Here is a 22424-nt window from a genome sequence, read left to right on the forward strand (position 1 = left end):
GCAGGGCCCAGAGTGCCTAGCTGTGCGAGGGGTAGGGGCTGCCCCTGACCCTTCCTGGTGCTCTTGGGGTGAAGACCCCTCCTGGGAGCGTCCCACATCTGGGGGACAGAACTGGCGCCGTTTTTATGAGAAAGAGGCTGAGGCCATGAGGCCAACCCAGCAGTTCCATCTTCTAGAAGGTTCTGGCGCAGCTCAGTCCATGGGTCTGGATCAGAACCCTGGGCTGCTGTGCCTTAAGGGAGCAGAATGTAGGCTACACCTCCCCCCGCCGCTGCCCGCTGGAGGTGTGAGCTCATCGTGCTGTTCTGGTGGGTCCCCAGGCGTCACGCTGCCCCCAGCCTTCTGCTGGGCTGGCTTGGGCCCCTCAAGTAGAATGTAGGCGGGCGTCCTCCCAACCACCCCTCTCCGTCTGAATGTCTGGCTGTCTCTGACCTGCAGGCCTGGGGCCCCTTCCGAGAGGCAGAACGCCTGCCCAGGGCTCGGACCCAGCCCTGCCCGTGCCCGCAAGCCAAGCACGGCTGGCCCTGCAGGTGGTCTCGAGGTCCAGCCTCACAGTCAGCTCGAAGCCAGGCCAGGGGGCTGCAGGGTATTCCCAGCATCCTAAGCGTGAACCCCCAGGGGATGGCGCAGGGGTAGAGACGTCGGGGCTCCCCACACGCCGGCGGCTTCCAGCCCAGATGCCTTTAATCGACTTGATTCACGTGGACTGGGGCACAGTGCTGCTGGGCTGTGGGTGGCAGGCAGTTTCCTGGCTACAGGTGTCCTCACCACACAAAACTGCTGCTCTAATAAACTACTGCAATGCACACTTAGTAGTAAAAGGAAAGCATCTTAGCTGAAGGATCCTAAAATTCCCTGGACATGGGCTCTACGAAAGCAGAGGTTTGGCCCTTGGAGAAGTGTACAGACGAACCTGCAGGAAGTCCTGCCGGCAGTGGCCCCACGCCGTGTTCCTGGTGGGTCCCTGGAGTCACAGCAGCTCTGGGCAGGGCCGGGGTGCTCCTGCCTGCGCTAAGGCACACAGGGACGGGCTGCACCTCTGCCCGTGGCAGCGGATGGCAGAGCTGGGGGTCCTCAGGGCAGTGATTCCTGATAGGGCCGAGGGCAAAACACCCCCAGCCGTTCGTCCTGGCCCGGCTGCCCTGGGCATCCTAGGAGGCCCCTGTCTTCCTGAGGCACCTGGCACCCGGGCTCAGGGCCACCTGAGGTGTCCCCGCCACCGTGTCCAGCCTCCTTGCCCTGGCAGTGAAACCTCCCCAAATTCAGCCTCTCCTGTGGGGGCTCCTCGTAACAGGACGTGGGACCCCAAGAGAAGAGTTTCCGGGGAGGGGAAGGTAAGGCCAGGCACCTTTCAAAATAGGTTCAACGAAGGGAAGGGAACAGAGGGGAGTGGCTGTCGCCTACAGGCACGCCCGCCGCTGGCACGAGCAGCACCTAGGACAGGGATGTGATGTTGGAGCGGCCGCCAGGTGGCGCCATGATCTTCTGAGCCGTGCGCCTGGCGATGTGGTCATCGGCCTGGGAGCCTGTGGGGAAGCCAGGAGTGGAAGTGGCGCTGGGGAGGGGACGCAAACACGCCACACCCGCGAGGCCAGGGATGCGGAGCCGCAGCCCCACACTGCAGGCCCCCCACACTCCCCGACGGCCTTGGCGGGTCAGCCAGGCACTCCCACCACTGAGGCCTCAGATGAGCAGGCAAGTGAGGCCAGGTGTGTGTGCGGTCAGAGGCTGGAGGTCAAGGTTGACCCTCTGGGAATCCGGTCCGGAGGAGCAGAGGCTGGGCCAGTCCTGCTCGCCCCTCCCGTGGGTCTTGCCCTGCACCGACCCCCGTGATGGGAGAAGGCCGTCTTTAGCCTTTAGGACGATGCTGGATTCCAAAGGGGACCTGCCCCTGGCCCTACATCCCCAGGAGGCAGGCAGGGACCACCATCACCTCCCCAATAGGGAGGCGGAGACAGGATGTCAGGGGGCTGGGTTGGCCCCCATCCAAGGGCTGGGAAGAGAGAGGGAGGGTCTGGCTCCGTTGGCAGGGAGAGCCTGGGGCTCAGGGCTTCTCTTAGAATCCTAGCAGGCCGGGAGCACAGCTGAGACCTTGACCAGAGGCCTGAGCCTGGTGGCCGCACGCCGGGCCCCCAGAGCCCTTGAAGCCTCCAGGTCCCATCCTTAGGTGCCTCACATGTGTGCCTCTGCATTATGGGGCAGTGGGGGCTGGAGGCTGGACTCCCACGTAGTCCTCGGGTCCCACAGATGCTGGGCTCAACTCACCAGACAGACTGAACCCCGACTGGTGCAGGTTGCGGACGGGTGGCACTGAGATCTTCCCCGGGCAGGACACACGGGCCTGTACCCCGGCCCCTGGCTTGGTGGGCACCATCACCTCGTGGACCAGCCCGTCGTAGAGGCCTCGGGGCACGCCATGGATCTCTGCCAGCTGTGGGCCGAGAGGCTGGCATGAGGGGGTGCTGCGCGGGCCCCGGGCTCGAGGGCAGGGGGCTCCCCGCCAACAGGGGTGACTACCCGCAAGTGTGGACACACCCCTCCCTCCCCCAAGGCTGGGCAGCGGTGCCCCGAGCTGGAGGAGCTGCTCGCCCAGGGGTGGCCTGCGGAGGGGTCTCCTTTTGGAATCAGAAACTGGTCCCAACATAGTTGCCGCCTCCTCAGTACCCACCGTACGGTGGCCCCCCACGCAGCCCCCGCTGTGTTCCCGAGGAAGCCCTGAGGTGGTGGCCCTGGGTCCTGCCCTCCCTGAAAATGGCCCCCAGAGGCAGAGGCCCTTCCCAGTAGCCACCATGACGGACCAACAGTCCGAGGGTTGAGGCAAACCCTTCAGCTGTGCTTGTGTTTGCAGCTGGCGTCTGCCTGGGGATCTGTGGCTTACACTCATGACTGGGGGGCTGAGCCCTGCCCCAAGGGCCTCTGAGCAGATCCTGCCCCACAGGGGTCACAGCGGGGCAGGGCCGCAGGGCAAGAGCGATCGTGGGCTGTGGAGTTCTGCAGATTCGGGTCTGCACCCAGCCCCTGCCCCCATCAGCCCGGGTGTGCGACGGGGAGCCGTCCCCTCTCCCCGCTCCGTGCCGCGGCTGTACATGGGGCTGGTCTGCCACCTCACGGAGCTGCCCAGTGGCCAGTGCCCAGGGGTGCCCCGGACCTCACCCCAAGGGGTGCAATGCCCAGCCCTCTGCCCTGGACCCTGTCTCTCAGCCCCGCTTGAACCCTGAGGGAGGAGGGGGTGGCGTGCCCAGGTCAGATGTGGGCAGCAGCCGTGCTGTGGGCCCTGCAGCCTGAGACAGAAGTGTCTGCGAGGTAGGGCAGCCTCCACCCTCCTTTCCCGGGAAGGAGACCAGCACCTGGCCCCCGGCCGAGCCCGAAAGCCATCCCTCCTCACTACAAGCTCAGACAACGTCTTTAGTCTAGAAAACTGGAAACGGGGCTGGGATAAAGCAAACCAGAGTGTACAATAACCATGTGTGCAGCTGTGTGTGTGTGTGCCTGTGCGCATGCGTGAACCACCTGCACGTGCAGCGTGGGGCCTGGGTGGACACCTGGTGCATCCGCCAGACTCAGCGGGCAGCTGGCCAAGCCCACATGGGAAGACGAGGGCTCACAACTTCCAAGTTCATGGATGCCGTGTAAACCACGTGTTCTCCTTCCTTCATTTATTAACGTCCCCGTCTGCTCCCGGGGGAATCCTGGGTGGGCTATGCTAGCCTTAGTGGCAGTGTACCTGGGGGGTGGCTACGAGGCGTTTTTTTTGCTTCACACCCACGCTTTCTACAGCGACACGGGCTGCCTGGTAACGAACGCGGGGAAGCACCGCTAAGAAGCGCCCGGAGCAGTGGGGCCGCTGTGCTTTCCCGACTGTGGCTGTGGGCAGGGCTGACCCGGAGGAGGCCTGAGAGCTCATGCCCACCCGCCTGCCTGGCTCAGGCCTTACCCTGTTGCGAGCCTTTATCCTCTTGTAGACGAAGTCGGGGAAGGTCTTCCGCGGAATAAAGCGGCCAGCCCCGGGGGTGACGCACAGGGCCCCGTCCTCCAGCACGACCCTGCCCTGACTTACGACCACCACGGGGGCTCCGCGGCACTCCACGCCTTCGAAAATGTTGTACTCCACGTTCTGGGGAGAACAGCCAGGGCCTGCTCAGCGTTCTCCTGACCCAGGACCCCTGAGGGGGCGCCCACTCGGCTGCGCCGGGATTCAGAGGGCAGTGGCCACCGTGCCCTGCACCCCTGCCCGAGGCACGGTTCTCAGGAGCACAGAGCGTGCCCGGAGGAGCCGGCGGAGGGCTCGCTCTCCCGCCTCCGCTGCTCTGCTCACCCCCCCAGGAAGGCTGCGGGGCTCCCAGGCCCCCGACCCTGACCCCGACGTGGGACCAGGCTTCTCTCACCAGGTGGTGGCTCTGGGCAGAGATGATTTTCGTGGCCTTGGGGTTCCATATGACCAGGTCGGCGTCGGCGCCCACGGCCACGCGCCCCTTCCTTGGGTAAAAATTGAAGATTTTGGCTGCATTTGTACTGGTCACAGCAACAAACTCATTCTCGTCCATCTTCCCTGAGACCTGAGAAGTAAGAAGGCGGGGGTGAGTCGGGGGGGCGCCCTTCCTGACCGCAGGTGGGGTCTGGTCTCGGGGCTCTTGTGTGGAGGTGGCCCCTGTCCCCTAGGCCGCGGGTCATGTGCCTCAGTCGTGCCTGCAGGTCTGGTCCTTCCTGGGCACCAAGCTGGTCTCCATGCTCACTTTGTGGGCAAATGAATGCTGATGCTTCCACAATGATGTCTGTGTCCCCAGAGGACGCGACCATCCCCCTGGGGTGGCCAGGAGCCTGGGGTCAGGGCCTCAGCCCAGGGAAGGGCTCAGGACCGGTGCTGGGGGCGTGGGGGCAGAGGCCATGGGCAGGACCCTCCAAGCGAGATGGAGGTCTGAGGAAATCTCAGGCCTCCTAGGGACACGTTGCGGAGTGTAGTTCCACCAGTGGGAGCAGGGACCCCGCTCTCCCTGGCTCGTGTGCATAGGGAGCCCCGGATGGCAGGGCTGGGGGACGACACCCTGGGGCTCACGAGCCCAGACCTCTGCTCTGGTGAATCTGCCGCTCAAGGGGCTTCCCTCTCTGATGAACAGGCAGCGCTCTGTGGGGGGGACCCTGCGTCCCCACTGCTGCACCCACCACGCATTTCTCCCAGACCACAGACATGCGCTCCTCCACGCCGTTGGTGCCCTCGGGGATGAGCATGAAGTTGTCCCTGCCGACGGCCTTCTGGGCAGTGGTGAAGGTGCAGTGGGCACTGCCAGTCACCTGGAGGTCCCCGCTGAGGAAAGCCGGAGTCAGAGCCCAGAGGGGCCGCCAAAGGCCCAGCTGGCTCCACCCCCACCCGGCTGCTCGGCCCATGGTGGGGTGGGGGAGAGGCTGTCGGAGAAGCCAGAGCTGGGGCCTCGGGGTGCGGATGGGAGGGCAAGGACCCTGGCGCGGACTCTCCGGACGCAAGAGGCCTGGAGCTGCCGGCGGGCACAGGGCAGGCCAGGGCGAGGGGCACGGAGGCAGCTCCCTACCTGGACAGCAAGGAGGCGAGGTGGTCTGCAGTGCTGGGGTCCGGGTTGAGGGGGGGCGACGTGACGAAGGCTGCGGCCTTGGCCCAGTTCTTGGCCCAGTAGTGGGAGCCGTCGGTGCCCAGGCCGGCAGTGATGGGCTCCCCGACCACGACCACCCCTGCGGTGAGGCCGTGAGGGGCACTGCCGGACCCCATGTCCCCAGACCCGGGCAGGGCCTGGGAATGCCTCCCCGACCGGGCCTTCATCGTGGGGTGGGTCTGGCCCTGTGGTCCCAGGGCTGACACACAACTGCCCCTCGATCTCCCAAGCCTGGACAGTTTTTCCCCTGCTCGGGGGCGCCCGCCAGGCCACCTGGGGCTCCCGAAGTGGGTCCTCTCTGTCCCCGCTGCCCCACACCCGTGCTGGGGCCACAGGCTGCAGTGAGACACCGTCAACTGACTGCCCGCCCCGCCTGGCCACAGCCTCTGTGCAAGGACCTGGCTCTGTCACTGACCCCCTGCCTCCTCCATGGCCTGAGCTTCCAGGGTCAGAGGGCATCCAGCCCTCGGGACCCGCACCCCAGCTCCTGGACGCAGGACGTGCCCAGCGGACAGTAACATGGGCCCCCAGGGTCATCTGGGCCAAGCTCCCTTACACGACATGATGGTCTACTCTCATGCACCATTCACACCACACACACCACACACACACAGACACACGCCACACACATCGTGCACACAGACACACGCACACACGGAGCACAGCTCTGACACTCACTTCTGTGCAAACAGGGCCACTAGGCCTCACTTTTGCTTCAAGGCCCCCAGGTGCTCCACTGCTGTTTGGACAAGAGGGGAGACTTAGGCCACCCACCCCACACAAGGACCAGGTGCCCACATCTGCCACCGGCCACAGCCCTGGTGCCCCCGCACCAGAGGCCACCCCACCATGAAGAGGCTGGCAGGGCGGCCGCTGCGTCTCCGTGGGGTCTGCCTGCGCTGAGCCTCAGTCCAGCTGGCCCAGCCCCGGGAGCTGAGGACGTGATAGACCCCCCGAGAGCCCCTCGCCCCTCGCCCCCCGCCCCTCCTCGCCCCTCCTCGCCCCTCCTCGCCCCTCGCCCCTCCTCGCCCCTCGCCCCTCCTCGCCCCTCGCCCCTCCTCGCCCCTCGCCCCTCCTCGCCCCTCGCCCCTCGCCCCTCCTCGCCCCTCCTCGCCCCTCGCCCCTCGCCCCTCGCCCCCCGCCCCTCGCCCCCCGCCCCTCCTCGCCCCTCGCCCCTCCTCGCCCCTCGCCCCTCCTCGCCCCTCGCCCCTCGCCCCTCCTCGCCCCTCGCCCCTCCTCGCCCCTCGCCCCTCCTCGCCCCTCGCCCCTCCTCGCCCCTCCTCGCCCCTCGCCCCCCCTCGCCCCTCGCCCCTCCTCGCCCCTCGCCCCTCGCCCCTCCTCGCCCCTCGCCCCTCGCCCCCCCTCGCCCCTCGCCCCCCGCCCCTCCTCGCCCCTCGCCCCCCGCCCCTCCTCGCCCCTCGCCCCTCGCCCCTCCTCGCCCCTCGCCCCTCGCCCCTCCTCGCCCCTCGCCCCTCGCCCCTCCTCGCCCCTCGCCCCTCCTCGCCCCTCGCCCCTCCTCGCCCCTCGCCCCTCGCCCCTCGCCCCTCGCCCCTCCTCGCCCCTCGCCCCTCCTCGCCCCTCGCCCCTCGCCCCTCGCCCCTCGCCCCTCGCCCCTCCTCGCCCCTCGCCCCTCCTCGCCCCTCGCCCCTCGCCCCTCGCCCCTCGCCCCTCCTCGCCCCTCGCCCCTCGCCCCTCCTCGCCCCTCGCCCCTCGCCCCTCCTCGCCCCTCGCCCCTCCTCGCCCCTCGCCCCTCCTCGCCCCTCGCCCCTCCTCGCCCCTCCTCGCCCCTCGCCCCTCGCCCCCCCTCGCCCCTCGCCCCTCCTCGCCCCTCGCCCCTCGCCCCTCCTCGCCCCTCGCCCCTCGCCCCTCCTCGCCCCTCGCCCCTCCTCGCCCCTCCTCGCCCCTCGCCCCTCCTCGCCCCTCGCCCCGGTCCAGGGCCGCCACTCACCTCTACGCTTGGCTTGGGCAATCACATCGGCCGCAGCCTTGCTCATCACCTTGGTGATGTACAGGGGACAGTTGGCCTGCTTGGCAACGGTGACAGCGCGGTACACGGCCTCAGCCTCCACCTGGGGATGGGGGCACTCAGGCCACACGAGAACACTGGGGCCCCCTGACCAGTATGGGCATGAGATGCCCCCAGACCACCCATGGATCCCGGACCCAGAGGGAGCACCCCTGGGCGGGTGAGGACCCCAGCCTGGGGCTCAGTGCCCAGAATCTGGGCCGACCCATGCAGACCCCAGGGCTGACCACGCCACCTTCTTGGCCTCGCATAAAGGCCTCAGGATGACCAGGGGTAGGAGGGGACGTGAGCCTTGATTCCTGCCTCCAGACGAGGACAGGGGGATCACAGCCCTGCCGGGACCACAGGGCCAGACCCAACCCCTGATGAAGGCCCAGTCAGGGGGGTGTTCCCAGCAAGCTCACACCTACCTCCTCTGGGTGGCTGAGCACGTGGCCCTCGGGGCCAGTGATGCCGAGTTCCAGCAGCCGCTTCTGCTCCTAAATACACACCACGTTCTAGCCTGGACACAGCCCAGAACACCCTGACCCTGAGACGACCTGTGCTCCCCGAGATGAGCCCAGACTTCCAGGCCCCTGAGGATCACCAGCCCCAGACAACTCAGAATGGACCAGAGGGGTGACCCGAAGCGGAGTGACTCCAGCTCCCCCAATTACAGATGAGGGAACGGGGCTTGCAGAGGGCAAGGACTTGCCCAAGGTCGCAGGCCCCCTAAGTGAGGGGACAAGACCCCACAGCCTTGCCTGCCGTGCTGTTTCCCCAGTGGGTGAGCGTCGGGGGCGTGCGCGTCGGGGAGTGCGCGGCGGAGTCTGCGCATTGTCGGGGGCATGCGCGTCAGGGGCGTGCGCGTCGGGGAGTGCGGTCGGGAGCGTGCGCATCAGGGGCGTGCACGTCGGGGAGTGCGTGGCGGCTGTGTACAGTCAGGGACGGGGCTTCTTCTTGGGCAGGCTCACTCATCCTACAGGTCTGAGCCGCAGCACACTATGGTGTAAACGAGCTTCGGCGTGGAGAATGGGGGAGCAGAATCCCACCGACCCCCTAATAAGCCTCCTCGGCACTCGCGGCCCACCGCCCTGAACACTAAGCATGCCCCACGACGTCTCCTGCCGGGCTTGGCCTCGAACCCTGGAAGCACATACAGGACCCGATGCCCGGAACCCCACGTGCCCCCCCTGAGTGTCACCGCCCTCCCGTTGAACTTGGGAGGGGCAGAGCCCGACGGGTCCCAGGAAGCTTCTCTGGGGGTCTGGAATGTTGGGGAGGGGGCCGTGTGCGCGCGACCTCCCGCCAGGTCCCCAGGAGGCCTGGAAGCTCCCGGGCGCCCCACCCAACCTGCACCTGTGGGCGGACGGGAAAATGGGGTCTGGGGCAGAGGCTGGGGCACCCTCCTCACAGCCCTGGGCCCACAGGGAAGGTGGGGGCGTGCACAGAAGGGCCAGGCGCCCCCCAGGCAGCCTGGGGCGCGACTGAAGACAGCGCCACTAACCCAACAGGTGTGCTCATGGGACGGGCCTCAGTCCACGGGGCGGAGGGCTTGGAGACCCCAGTCTCGGCACCCCTCACCAAGAAGCAACACTTTGATTTTGGAGAATTTTTTTTTTGGCCACACCGCGAAGCATAGGAGCTCCGCCACCAACCAGGGATCGAACCTGCGCCCCCTATGGTGGAAGTGCAGAGTCTTATCCACTGGATCGCCAGGGAAGTCCCTGATTTTGGAGGATTTTTGATCAGAAGTGTGATGATCATGGAAAAATCTGTTATGGCCAAGAGCCCCCCAGACTCCCTGACGCCCTGCCTGCTTGACCTTTGACCTGGGCAAGCCATTTACTGGGTCAAGTTCCAGGTTCCCTCCGTCAGGGTTTGTGGGATCAGTGCTCACACCCAAGTGGGCAGCGGTCACCCCGCCAGCCCCGCCCACACCTCGTCCACGATGTCGCCGTTCTCTGCGTGCACTTGGGCCACGGCTCCCAGGTCCCGGATGACACTGAAGATCTCGTACATCTGGGGAGAGGCACACGGGCTTTGTGAGGCTGTGTGTCTCCCATCCACAGCAGCCTGAGACACCTGCTCGCTCCCCCGCTCGGCACCTGGCCTTACCTGGCTGTCTGTGCACTGGTACCTGTCCTTGTATGCCATGAAGACCAGGAAGGAGTTCACACCTGGGGGGAGGCAGGAGGGGTGGATGCCAGGAGCCTCCACTGCTCCCCGAGCTCCAGGGGCCCCGCCAGCTGGCCTGGTGGCCCTGAGGGGCCAGCCCCACACTCGTCTGAGCCGGGACGGGGACAGAGTCACCCCGGCGCCTCCTGCTCGAGCTCTGGGGTCAGGAACTAATTGTTCCCCAGTGGCAGAGCCAGGTGAGACCCTGCCCCCCGCCCACTAACCCCCCATGGCCCCCGGGAGCCCTGTGCCCCCCGGACAGAAGGGAGCCGTGAGCTGCAGGCTCACTGCCTGAGTTCTGCCCGGGCTGCACAGGAGCCCCTCGTGCACTGGGCGCCGGGGTGGCCCTCACGCTGGCCACCTGGCCTGCGGGCCTTGGTGGCGCCTGCCAGGCCCCGGTCACAGCGCCCGCTCAGGCTCTCAGGAAAAGCAGAAGGAACAGGACCAGCTGCCCGCGGCGTCAGGGCCCCAACAGGCCAGGGTCGAGCTCTCCTGTGCTGTGCGGACTCGGGACCAGCTGGGGACTCACCTGACCCCCCACCATCCAAACCAGTGGCGTGCGGCCCCTCCCTCCTCCCTGTCATCTCGCTGGGTCGAAAGTGCGAACTTGAGCAAGGGCACGCAGGGGCAACTGTCACCCAGTGCCACACGAGCCGACCCCCCAGGTGACAACCCGCTCCAGGGCGCCTGGTGGAGGCTACTGGTCAGCATGCAGGCCCGTCCCTGGACGCCACGCAGCAGGCCAGGACCAGCGCTCTGCCCCGGCAGGAGGGTGGTGGCGGCAGGTGCCTGGTTTCTACCTCTGCTCGGAGCTGCAAGGCTGCAGGCCTCCCGATCCTGTTAAGGAACAACCCGGGTGGCGGAGCCACTGCCTGGAATGAGGTGCAGAGGCTGAGAGCGCCCTGCCCACCCCAGGCTGGGGTCCTACATGCCGAAGGCTGCGGGCGTGAGGACCGTCGCTCGTTGGGAAATGGCCTCGACGAACTCCCTGCCTCCCTCGGAGGTACAGTGGGGCCGGTGGCAGTGTCTCCTGCGGGGAGGGCCCTGTGGCCTCCAGGGCCCGGCCAGGGGTCTGCAGCCAGCGCCCCCCGTCCCAGCCCCGCCAGCTCCTCTCCCGGCTGTGCACTAGGCCCACCCTCGAAGCCAGGCACCGGAGCTCAGTTACGACGTCCAGCTAACTTGTCAAATCCTCTATAAACTTTGATGTGGTTTCAGCTTCAGGACTTCTGATTTTAAAAAAAATTTAGCCTCATCTGTAAACCGTCCTGTTTCAGCGGAGGCGGCACTAGGTTTTAAGGCATCTCCTTCTAAAGGCTCTTAAGAGGCTAAGAAGGCTTATAGCGCTTATCCTTCATCCAGGGTCGAGACACAAGGGGACCGAGGTGACAGCTGTGACTGCTGTGTCCCCTTTGTTTTTACGTCTTTAGTGAATTTTCTTACAACGTTGCTTCTGTTTTTTTTTTGTTTTTTTTTTTTTTTTTTTTTGTACTGTACACGGGCCTCTCACTGTTGTGGCCTCTCCCGTTGCGGAGCACAGGCTCCGGACGCGCAGGCTCATCGGCCATGGCTCACGGGCCCAGCCGCTCCGCGGCACGTGGGATCTTCCCGGACCGGGGCACGAACCCGTGTCTCCTGCATCGGCAGGCGGACTCTCAACCACTGCGCCACCAGGGAAGCCCTGCTTCTGTTTTATGCTGTGGTTTTTTGACCGCGAGGCATGTGGGATCTTAGCTCCCCAACTAGGGATCCAGCCTGCACCCCCTGCACTGGAAGGTGAAGTCTTAACCACTGGACCCCCAGGGAGGTCCCTGCTGTGTCCTCCTGTGAGGACAACAGCTACGGGATGCGTCCCCAGACTCGGACGCAGGTGACCTCTCAGCCTAGCAGATCTTCGAATGGCTCTTGTCCAACTTTCTCCCAGCTCCCGGCCGCCTGCCCCGGGGTCAGCTGCACACAGAGTCCACCCGAGGCCAGGGGAGCCCAGGCCCTGCCGCCCGGCCGGGCGTCCCGCTCACCCTTGTCCTTCACCAGGGCCTCCAGCTCCTCCCTGGTGCTCTCGTGCCAGCGGGGGATGTCCACGTGCAGGGAGTAGTCGCAGCAGGCTTCACGGTCCGCTCTCTCCCGCCACTGCTCGTAGGCCGCCAGCAGGCTCACACCCGTGTCGGGGAACACGTGGTCCACTGTGGGGACAGCGTGGTCAGCTGAGCCCCCCACCCGTGCCACTGGAACCACCTGGGCCTCCAAGGGAGAGCGGCTTCGTGTTCCCAGGAAACCAGGAAGCACGTCTGAGAAACACAGAGAAGAGGCCTCGTACCCAACGCCGGGCTGAGGCTGCTGGGAACCTGCCCGTCGGTTCTGTCCAAAGAGGCATCTCCCGCCCCTCGTCCCCAGCGTCTCTCTGAGCAGAGGGGAGGACCTCACTCTCCAGTGGACACCCCCCAAGGAGCCCAGCGGCAGTTTAGGCCTCCACCTCCTGCACAGGCCTGGCCTGAGTGAGGTGCCCCTGGAGGGGGAGAGGCGGCGCCACTGTCCGTGGCGCTGGACCGGCGAGCCTGCCCACAGCAGCGCACGAGGCTGGCTTCCCTCCTGCCTCACTGGCCGCACACCCCTCGAGCAGTGCTCCCACCCCACTCCCCGGGGAAACTGGGAACGCACATGGACACTGCACCATCACCCCACCCTGCCGGCAACCCCACGTCCAAGGTCCAAACCCCGCTCATACCCTCTGCCAGCTGCAGGGAAAGAGCTGGGAGTGCGGTGGCCGGGGGGAAGGCACACCCGCCCCGGGGTTACAGGCAAATGCCGTGCCTTCCTCCAGCACGTCCTCACATGGGCCCTCTGCTTCCCACAGCTCAGGTCTCGAACCCAGGGCCCCACCCTGCAGGCCGCTCACAGCTCCAGCCTGGAGCAGCGGGCAGCTCTGCCTAGGGCAGCCCGGGCCTGCAGCATCTCTGTCCTCACGGCTGGTCTGATGCCTCAGCACCAGCAGGAGCAGGTGACAAAACCACGAAGGCGCCTGCTCAGCCTGGGCCACCAACGACAAGCAGGACCAAGGGCCTGAAATCGCAACTCGCCTTTATCAGACTAAAAGGTGGACCATTGTTGGGTTTTTCTTTCCACGTCGTAGTTCAGTAAAGCACACCAGGCCAGGATTTTGCAACATCTAAATGTCCCTTGTGAAGTAGCCCAGGGTCCCCAGCGCAGCCTTTCCCGGTGGCAGCAGTGGCAGCGCTGTGTGCCAGACACAGCAAAGCAACGACGTGCACCCACTTGCTGCATCCTCCGCCCTCTTCCTCTTGCCCGACAGATCAGGGAAGTGAGACGCGTGTAAAGAGAGTTGCGTTGCCTGAAGTCACAGCCAGGATGTGGTGCAGCTGGGGCTGGACTGGGTCTGTTAGGCCAGGTCTAACCTCGTGGATGTGTCTGTGCTCGGGACTGCGGAGTTGACGGCGCTCAAGGCCATGGGAGGAGGGCTGCACGCTGGTGCCTCTTCCTGGCTCCTGCGCTGGCCACGAGCAAGTTCGCGGTGGGCAAGCGAATTCACCTCACAAGCTGTTAACTGGGGCTTCTCTGCCCAGCTCAGAGAGCTGTACGAGGAGAGCACGGGGCTGAGACTCATCAGGATGGTGCTCGTGCCTGGCACAGGGTCGGCTCTAAAGACACGGTACCTCTGGGGCTTGTTGATAGGGTAATAGTATTTTTCATCATCCTTTTCCTAAAACACAGCCTCCGTCTTTAGCTCTTTTGACATGGGCAGGGAGTTTCTGCAAACCAGGCCTCAGAGGGCGTGTGGTTCAGGGGCAAATGTGTCTGACATTTCAGGCAACACGACTCCTGCACTTGGGTTTTCCAAACCTGGTCCTTAGCCAGTTGCTAGCTTCCCAGGAAATAACAAATTACTGGGCGCACATCCCGGTGCTCCTGTGGAAATCCCAGGAGCGCTCCAGAGCTGGCCAAGGCAGCACGACTCAGGGTGAGGGACAGGGTTAAAGACAGGCACTCAAGGACTTCTTAGAATGAGATGTAATAAAGGGAAAGAGGCCTGAGAAAAACACCATCAGGGAAAGCTGTTCCTGCGACATGCAAACCTGCCCGAGGACCACGGTCTGGGACGGACGCTCCCCACAGGAGACACTCACATATCATGGTGGTCCCTCCTGCCAGGGCGGCCTTGGTCCCCTGGCAGAAGTCATCGGCTGGGGTCATGCCCAGGACAGGCATCTGCAGCCTTGTGTGGACGTCCACTCCTCCTGGCAGGACCATGAGGCCGTGAGCGTCAATCGTCTTCACGCCCCCGGGGACAATGAGGTTCTCTCCAATTTGTCTGAAAGCAACAGAGACTTCGCTGGTGAGGAAGAGCCCTGAGCAAACGTGAACGGGCTCCTTGGCGACGCTGCAGAGCTGGGACTCTTGCCCTTGGGCTCTTGTCCCTGAGGAAAAGGGCAATACGGCCAAGACTTAACTGGACCAGCCCACACTCTGGGGCTCAGGACCGTCAACACGGAGCATCCAACCCTGTGCTGGTCACTTAGGTGTCCACTCGCTGCTTATTGACCAGAGGCTGGAGCTGCTTTTTTGTTTTGTTTTGTCCCTGCCACGTGGCATGTGGGAACTTAGTTCCCGACCAGGGATTGAACCCGCACCCCCTGCATTGGGAGCGTGGAGTCTTAACCACTGGACAGCCAGGGAAGTCCCTGGAGCTGCTTGACAGGCACAAGCAGACAAGCTTATAGGTGTGGTCGATAAGCATTTATTAAACACCTACTTTGAGCCCCACACCATACTGAAGCTGCGTTAACAAAGAAATGAGGAAGCCATTGTCCCGCTCTCGGAGGCTTCACTGAAGGCTCGGGTTGGGCAAAAGCTATTTCCAGGGAACGAGCTTTTGGCAAAGAAAGAACCATTCACATGGATCTCGCCCCAAAGTAAACTTCTGGATAGTGTGTGATCAACGTGTGACCATGAAGATATCTGAGGTCGAAACTCACTTTATCAAGCCGTCCTCCACATACAGGTCAGCGTAAAAAGACTGGTCATCATTCACGATCCTCCCGCCTCTGATCAGAAGGCGGTCACTCTACCAGAAACAAAGAAGTGGGTAAGTTTCCTCCAAACTAAGTGACTCAACAGTATCTTGAGCACAAGCTTTACCCTGGAATTATGATGGAAACATTCAGGCACAATTTGTGTGCATGAAATCCAGCGCAAAGCCTGTCTGGTTTATCCCACACACACACCGAGGGCGGGCACAGGGCCCAGAGACGGTGGCCCTTGGGGGCAGCTGCCTACGGGCCCCGTACATGACCTGCAAACACAGGTCAGGCGGTCCGGCCTCGCCAAAGGCACAGGGTGTACGACCGGCTAGCTCCCCGCTTCACCATGGCAAAGCCGAGGCGGTGTGAACAGCAGTGCAGTGAACCAGCGTACATCGTCACACCCGCTGCCTAATTGGTAACGCCCAGGCCGAGGGCGGAGGTGGACCACGTCTCACACGCCCCTGCTGGCCTGGAAGGTCTGCCCTCCTCGTCCACCCCCAGAGGCGGCTCCGGCTGACAGCTGGGGCGGACTCCTTCCAGAATCTCTGTGCCGAGGCAGTGCCGGCAGGAAGGGGCCCTACCCCTGGGGAGGGAGACAGACATCGCACACACGGCCGTCACAGATGGTGACAGATGCAAGAGCACAAAGCAGGTGGCGTGACAGCGTGATGGGAGACAGGCCTGGCCGCCTCAGGGACCGAGGAAGGCCTGTCGGAGGACCTAAACCGGAGGGGACTCAAGCTCAGGCCCGGGCGCAGCCCATGCAAAGGCCCCGAGGCAGTTTGAAAGAGTCTGGTTGATGCAGGAGAGGAAACGAGGTGGGGCGGGGGCGGGGGGGTGAAGGGAGGTGGGTAGGGGTGGGGCATGCCGGGCTTGGGGAGTCAGTGGGCCGTCAGCTGGGAGGCCTTGAGCTGGGGGTTAAATGATCATACAGAGGTCACATTAGCCTGTTGTAGAGAGCAGCCCGTGGTGTTCAAGGATGGAAACAGGGCCATCGCTGGAGTGGGGACTGATGTGGTCTGGGTGAGATGCGGGGCCCCGGGCCGGCACCATGGGGCGGATGAGCGATGGACTCCAGAGAGGCTGGGAGTTGGGGAGCAGGGGCTGCTGGTGCAGAGGCCATGGGGGTGCAGGGCCCGGAGGACAGCGGGGGGCCTGCCGGTTCTGGTGCCGCCTGTGGGTGGCCCAAGGGGGTGAACAAAGTGGCAGCAAGTTCGGCCAGCTCTTCGGGGCGCCCCACAGCACAGAGCTGGGCAGCCATAAGCCCACTTCTGATGGTCAGCAAGGAGGGAGGGAGGCAGGGGGGAGCCAGTAATGGAGCTGCGCATGACGTCAGGGGTGATGGTCTGAGCTCAGTGGAGAAAAACGGAGAGAAACACAAAGCAGGAGCAAAGAGCTGAGTGGCAGAGCGAAGCGGGCGAGAACCCAGCCCTGCAGCACTGCCCCTCCGTGCCCTTGCTGGAGCCTCCCACTCTCTGGGGCTTGACTAGGCCGGAGTGACAGCTGTTTCAAAGGGGGTCTGGGACCCGGCCGGGGGCTCGGGGGTGCCCACCCAGAGGCCAGGCCAGGGCTCCAGGCCGGGGGTTCTGGCCCGTTGCACACCATTGGCCTGACGCCAAGAGAACTGACGTGTGTGGCGCACTCAGCAGAACTCTTAAGAATCTGCTGAGGGGATAAATAATTCATCGCTTATGAGCCTTATCACATCATTTTCTATTCTTATTAACATCTAACAGTTTGGGCTGAATTCTCAGATTTCTATTGACTAAAGGTAAAACCACCACCGCACAGTCTACAAAAGGGTGGCCACCTGTGCCACAAGCCAAACACGGCCCTCGACCTGTCCCTGTGCAGCCCCGAGCTCAGCATGGTTTGCATCTTATGTTGGTTGAAAGACATCATAAGAAGACGTTCAAGACTCATAAAAGTTACATGAGATTCACGTTTCAATGTCCAAGCTCAGCTTTTACTGGAGCAGTCACACCCAGGACCGCTCTCTTGCAGGGCTGAGTAGCTGCACCAGAAACAGTGTGGCCCTCGAAGCTGAGAATACCTACTGTGTGACCCACTGCCAACCCACATGGCCCGGCCCCAGCTGCCTGGGCCTCTCCCTTCTGGGTTCTGCAGAGGCTCACTGCCCGGTCCCCTGGGCCCTAGACCCAGCCCTGACAGGACACATCACAAGGACCCACCTTGCCCAGCTTCTCAGCCAGTGTTCAGACCCTCCTGCCTCCCCCTGCAGTGCCCCCACCCCAACAGCCCCCACTCCAGCCCCAGTGGACCAACGCGTTCTCACAGAAGCCCAAGAAGAGGAAGAGGAAGGCTCTGGGCAGGAAGAGACTGTGGCCCGGGTGTCCTGCTCAATCCCCCACCCTCCAGTGTTCAGACGTCTGGACTCAGATTCTGGGAGCCTTCCTGGCTTTGGAACCAAGAGGGAAATGCAGCAGGATGAAGTGCCATGCTCCTCAGGATGAGGGTAGAAGTTCCCCTAAACCAGCCACCTTGAGTCTGAGCTGCCCCGAGATGGGATCAGCCCCCTCCCGGCCCCGGCTGGCTCCCTGCCTGCATCAGGTCTGACCCTCTCCTGTATGCGAGGGGTGGGGCGGGCTTCTTCCTCCCTGAGTATCTCAGAAAGTGAACTGGCCACTCCCTGGGCCATCCCACCGCCTCCCGCTGGATCTGAGTCCGCGGGTTCCCAGGCACCGTCCAGCTGGCGCCCAGGCGCCCGCCTCCCTCCCTCCCTCCCTCCGCTGGGCTCCTGGCTGCACGGAGGGGGCGGCTTTGTTTCCTGGCAGCGCGGGATGGACAGTGGGACCTCCCGCAGCAGTGCGTGTGCTGTTAGAGGGTCGCCTCCCAGGACCCGAGCTGCCTGATGCCCGCACAGTGACTAGCGAGCCACCTTCTCTCCCCCCGCCCCCCCTGGGGGACTCGGAACCCCGGCTCCATGGAGGAGTTCGGGTCGCCAAGGGCTCCGGGCCGGGTTGAGTTGCTTTGTCTCGGACAAAGAGCTCCCGGTGGTGCGGCGGCGGCGTGGACGCGGGGCGGGGATGGCATCTCTGTGCCCCGAGGCCGGAGGCCGGACCGGCGGTGTCAACAAAGGGCCGCGCCGACGGCCCACTCCGAATCGGAGCTCCCAGAGAGGCCCGGACGCACGGGGGCGGGGTGGGGGGGAGGAGGCGGGCGCATCTGCGCTTTTGGGGAGCAGGCCTCCCCCCACCCCGGCCCCAGCCCTCCCCGGGAGCAGAGGAGGGCCTGGGCCTATGCGCCGGCTCCGTAAAGGGGGTCCGGCGCGGCGCTCGCGGGTACCCCGGGCTGCGCGGGAAGGAGCGCGCCGGCACAGGGGCAAGCGCGGGGGCTGGACACGGAGGGAGGGAGGCCCGGCGCAGGGCCGGGAGGGTCTTCCCCGGGGCTCGGAGGCAAGGCCCGCCCGGGGCAGTGGGCAGGAGGCGCGGGGCGGGCCCCGGGAGCGGAGCTGACCGTGATCCGGGGGATGCTCTTCTTGCCCTGGAAGGACATCCTGCTCCTCCGGCTGCGCCGCCGTCTCCTTTGGCCGGCGTGGCCCGGTTCGGACGTTGCGGTCCTGGGGGTCCCCGGCGGCGAACGCACGAGCTACGCCTCGACAGGGGGGACGCGCAGAGCCCAGGCGTGCGCGTGGGGGCGCCGGGCGTCCGGGTGGGAGCGCGCTGGGCCGCGCGGCTCCGCTTGCCGGCCCCGCCCCCGGCCCCGCCCCCTGCCCGCCGCTGCCGCTCTGCTTTCAAGCCCCGCCCCGGCCGGGCTCGGTGACTGTACCCCCAGCCCCGGCCCTAGGCGCGAACTGAGGCCGCGGACGGGCCCCTGCGAGGACCGAGAGGCGGACTTGTTTAGGGTGGGCAGGAGGAGAGAGTTGCGACCGGTCCCGGCCAGTGTGTGTGCAGTCTGCACCGGGGATGGAGAGTGAGCGTTCCGGCAATGCCCTGCCAGGACCCCCTTCCCCCCCCACCCCCGTCCAGCCGAGGGCCCGCCACCAGCTCCCTGATGACCCGAGGCACCCAGGGCCGCGGGGATTGAATGCCATCTCAAGTCCAGGCTCAGGCTGGACTCCGTCCGGAAAGATGTTTCAGGCCAAAGCCGGGCTCCTTGGAGTATTGCCCGGGCAGGGATCGGAACGCCAGGCCATGCGCTGGCCCTGGGACCGGACAGTGGAGACACCTCATTGTGAAACACCTCGTTGTGAGGCTGCCCCAGGGCCAGCCCCGCGAAGCTTGATGTCAGGTGGGAGGTTGGAGAGACACAGAAGGGATAGAAAGAGACCGAGAGAGACACACAGAGGAAGAGCTCCCTAGGACCCAGGACGGACCGGAGAGGCAGACCAGGGCAGGAGGGGCCAGGCCTCCGGGCGGGTTCTGAGGAGGGGGGCGCGCAGGATAGAAGTCCAGGCTCAGACACGGCCAGTCAGGGAGAAGAAGTTCCCGCCGCGAGCCCTCGCGTCCCCTCGGAGGAGCTGGGGGCTGGTGGAAGAGGGCGAGGCCCTGGACTGCGCCCCAGCGGCCTCCGGCGTGGACGTGTGGCGTCTCAGGGAGTCCAGGGCCCGCGTCCCCCTCTCACTGGCCCCGATGCCCGCGGCTCTGCACTGCGGCCACTACCTGCTGTGGGACGCGGGCTTGGGCCACGCTGGGCCTCTCTGGGAGACTTGCGGCAGCCTCTGGGCCGTCTCCGCCTGGCCCGCCGCGTCCCTCCTGGCCGCGGCTTGGCCCGCTGTGGGGCTCTCCTGCTCGCGGACCCTGGTGTACGCCTCCCCGCGCGTCCAGCTGCAGCGTCTTGTTCTCAAAGGCGTCCTCCAGGCAGCGGAGAACTCCGCCGAGCTTGGGCCGGCCCGGGCCTTCCTGTGCCCCGCATCCCCGGGCACGCGGGCAGAGCCTCTGCTGGCTCCTGCGGCCTCCGTGCTGCCACGGCGGGAGACGGTGACGGGCGGCGGTTCCTGCGCTTCCTGTGGCGGGGTCGGCGAGTTCTCGTGGACTGGGCGGAGCCGGGCCTGGAGCCCCCCCCCCAGCCCCTCAGTCCTCCCCCCACCCCTCAGCCCGGCCTGGCGTCCGCTCGGAGCTGGCGCTGTCCAGGCAGGGAGTGCTGAACGCTCCGGATCTGGGCCGAGGGCGCGCGTTCTGTCCCAGCGAAGCCCTGCAGCTCGGCCCCGGGGCAAACCGGGGTTCCGACCTCCCGCTCGACCCGCAGAAGGGCAGGCGGGGACCACGCACGGAAGAAACCACAGTTTTCCGGAACTCCAGCCACATTTCCAGGCCCTGTGGGCGATCTCACGTCAGGGAAGGAGGCTCGGACTCTGAAACATTTGGCGAGTCGGGAGGGCCAGGGCGGGGGAGGTGGGGAGGGAATGCGCCCACAGGAGCTGCTCCTGACTGCCCTTAAAAACAAGTTCAGGAATAAAGACACAGACCTACTTGAGAATGGACTTGAGGATATGGGGAGGGGGAAGGGTAAGCTGTGACAAAGCGAGAGAGAGGCATGGACATATATACACTACCAAATGTAAAATAGATAGCTAGTGGGAAGCAGCCGCATGGCATAGGGAGATCAGCTCGGTGCTTTGTGACCGACTGGAGGGGTGGGATAGGGAGGGTGGGAGGGAGGGAGACGCAAGAGGGAAGGGATATGGGAACAGATGTATATGTATAACTGATTCACTTTGTTATAAAGCAGAAACTAATACACCATTGTGAAGCAATTATACTCCAATAAAGTTGTAAAAAAAAAAACAAAAAAACAAGTTCAGGGCTTCCCTGGTGGCGCAGTGGTTAAGAATCCGCCTGCCAATGCAGGAGACACGGGTTCGAGCAGGGGAACAGGGGACATATGGTCTGGGAAGATCCCACATACCGTGGAGCAGCTAAGCCCATGCGCTGAGCCTGTGCTCTAGAGCCCGCGAGCCACAACTGCTGAAGCCCGCGCGCCTAGCGCCTGTGCTCTGCAACAAGAGAAGCCACCGTAATGAGAAGCCCGCGCACCGCAACGAAGAGTAGACCCCGCTCGCCACAACTAGAGAAAACCCGCGCGCAGCAACGAAGACCCAATGCAGCCAAAAATAAAATTAATTAATTAATTTTTTAAAAAAGTTCAAGGTTTGGGGTGAGACACAGTAGGAGGACTCTCAGCCCACCCAGAGTCATAGGGCGATGCTGTGAGTCAGTCGAGCCCTGCAGGGACTGTTTTTTAAGGAAAAGACATCTCAACCTTTCCGTTCTGTTAGTGCAGCCGGAATTTCAAAGCGTAAGTTGGGACAGTGAGAGTCAGTGCGAGGACACTCCAGCACTGGCTGGCATAAGAGCACCTGCAGAGCTAAATCAGCACTTTCCCATGCCCTTGTCCCAGTCCCACCTTGGTTTTCCACTCCCCCAAAGAGATCAAACAGGCTTTAATCACCTGTGTGGGATCATTGTGGCTAAAATGTGTGCTTATTCATTCACAGAAATTCTTTCACCATTCTCAGTGGTTTGACTTTTCTTTTCTGGTTCTCACACAGCTACAGGAGCAGTCCTCCCTGGTGGCTGACCTCAGCCAGGTGCTGCCAGGACCTCTGATTTCAGAGCCTGTCCTCCAGAAGACTCCCCATGACATAGGATGAGGCTGTATGTGAGCTCCCCGGCACCCCCTCCCTAGTGAGCAGAAGTCCCAAGTTCCCTTTTTGGTGTGGAAAGAGGCATTGTCGTTCAGAGCGTGGACACGGAACACAGAAGTGGCTAACATAGCTGATACGTCCAAACTTTAATACTTTGTGAGGAGGAGAACTTTGATATTCTAAGACTTAAAACAACCTTTTATTAAAAACTGTACAATAATTTACAAATGAGTAAAAATTCTCTGGTATACATCATAGGAATCACAATACAAAAATATGTGTAAAATTTTGTAGTTGGTCACCATACAGACCTATTTTAGGCCTCTGAATACTGCTTAGCACTGAGCAGAGTTATCTGGTGTGTAGAGGGTGGTTATTAAGGAACTGCTTCAGGGAACACAAACACTGCCTGGTGCATTGCTGTGCGAAAAGAAGTCCTTATTCGTTTTTGCATAAATTTACAATAAAGCTTTTAAAAAATATACAGTAAACAAATATATGATTTGATACATAATTTACAGCTTGATTTTCCTGAGCCTAAACGTAAATCCGTTACTGTGTTAAAACACACAATCCATCTTAAGGTCAATGATGCAGTAATGGTCAGTGTAGATTAATGTCACAGCGCCTCCAAACCCACTCCCGGCACACCCTCCTTCCTGACTGCCAGAGTTGGTGTTCACAGCCCTGTAAGGCACTCGGGGCGTCCTGAAGGCTACAGGTTCCTCGGGGGCAGAGCCCATTAAGGAAGAGCCACGGTCCTTCAGCGACTGGAGCTCTAGACCATGGAAGCGAGGTACACACATCCATGTCAACAAGGAAGCTGAAATTTACATGGATTTGTAGTTTAGACAAATGAAAACATTTGTGTTTTTCTGGGTATTATGCACACAGTGATTATGGCGACAACTGTTACGCTGTATACGTGTCCACGTCCCGGTTACACAGTAAACACTTCTGTGCTTCAACCTTTCAGG

The 22424-nt window shown here is 63.5% G+C and overlaps 1 protein-coding gene across 2 annotated transcripts; it reads right to left on the minus strand.

The window, feature by feature from the left end:
- Window positions 1-677: 677 nt before the first annotated feature.
- DPYSL4 (dihydropyrimidinase like 4) lies at window positions 678-18546 on the minus strand. Of its 2 annotated transcripts, XM_081249560.1 has the most exons (14): window positions 18318-18546; window positions 14793-14881; window positions 13944-14128; window positions 11820-11984; window positions 9745-9806; window positions 9568-9648; window positions 8058-8126; window positions 7570-7690; window positions 5544-5700; window positions 5161-5302; window positions 4386-4556; window positions 3935-4114; window positions 2266-2431; window positions 678-1526 (listed from the first exon to the last, which is right to left on the minus strand). In XM_081249560.1, exons 1-14 carry the CDS (start codon window positions 18354-18356, stop codon window positions 1435-1437), a joined length of 1719 nt encoding a protein of 572 aa, XP_081105686.1. In that variant the 5' UTR covers window positions 18357-18546; the 3' UTR covers window positions 678-1434. The 2 variants fall into 2 exon arrangements, with proteins under 2 accessions (XP_081105686.1, XP_081105687.1); XM_081249561.1 differs by lacking the exon at window positions 3935-4114.
- Between the last annotated feature and the right edge of the window lie 3878 nt (window positions 18547-22424).

This window comes from Mesoplodon bidens (assembly GCF_964165515.1).
Source record: "Mesoplodon bidens genome assembly, chromosome: 1".
Taxonomy (NCBI): Eukaryota; Metazoa; Chordata; class Mammalia; order Artiodactyla; family Ziphiidae; genus Mesoplodon; species Mesoplodon bidens.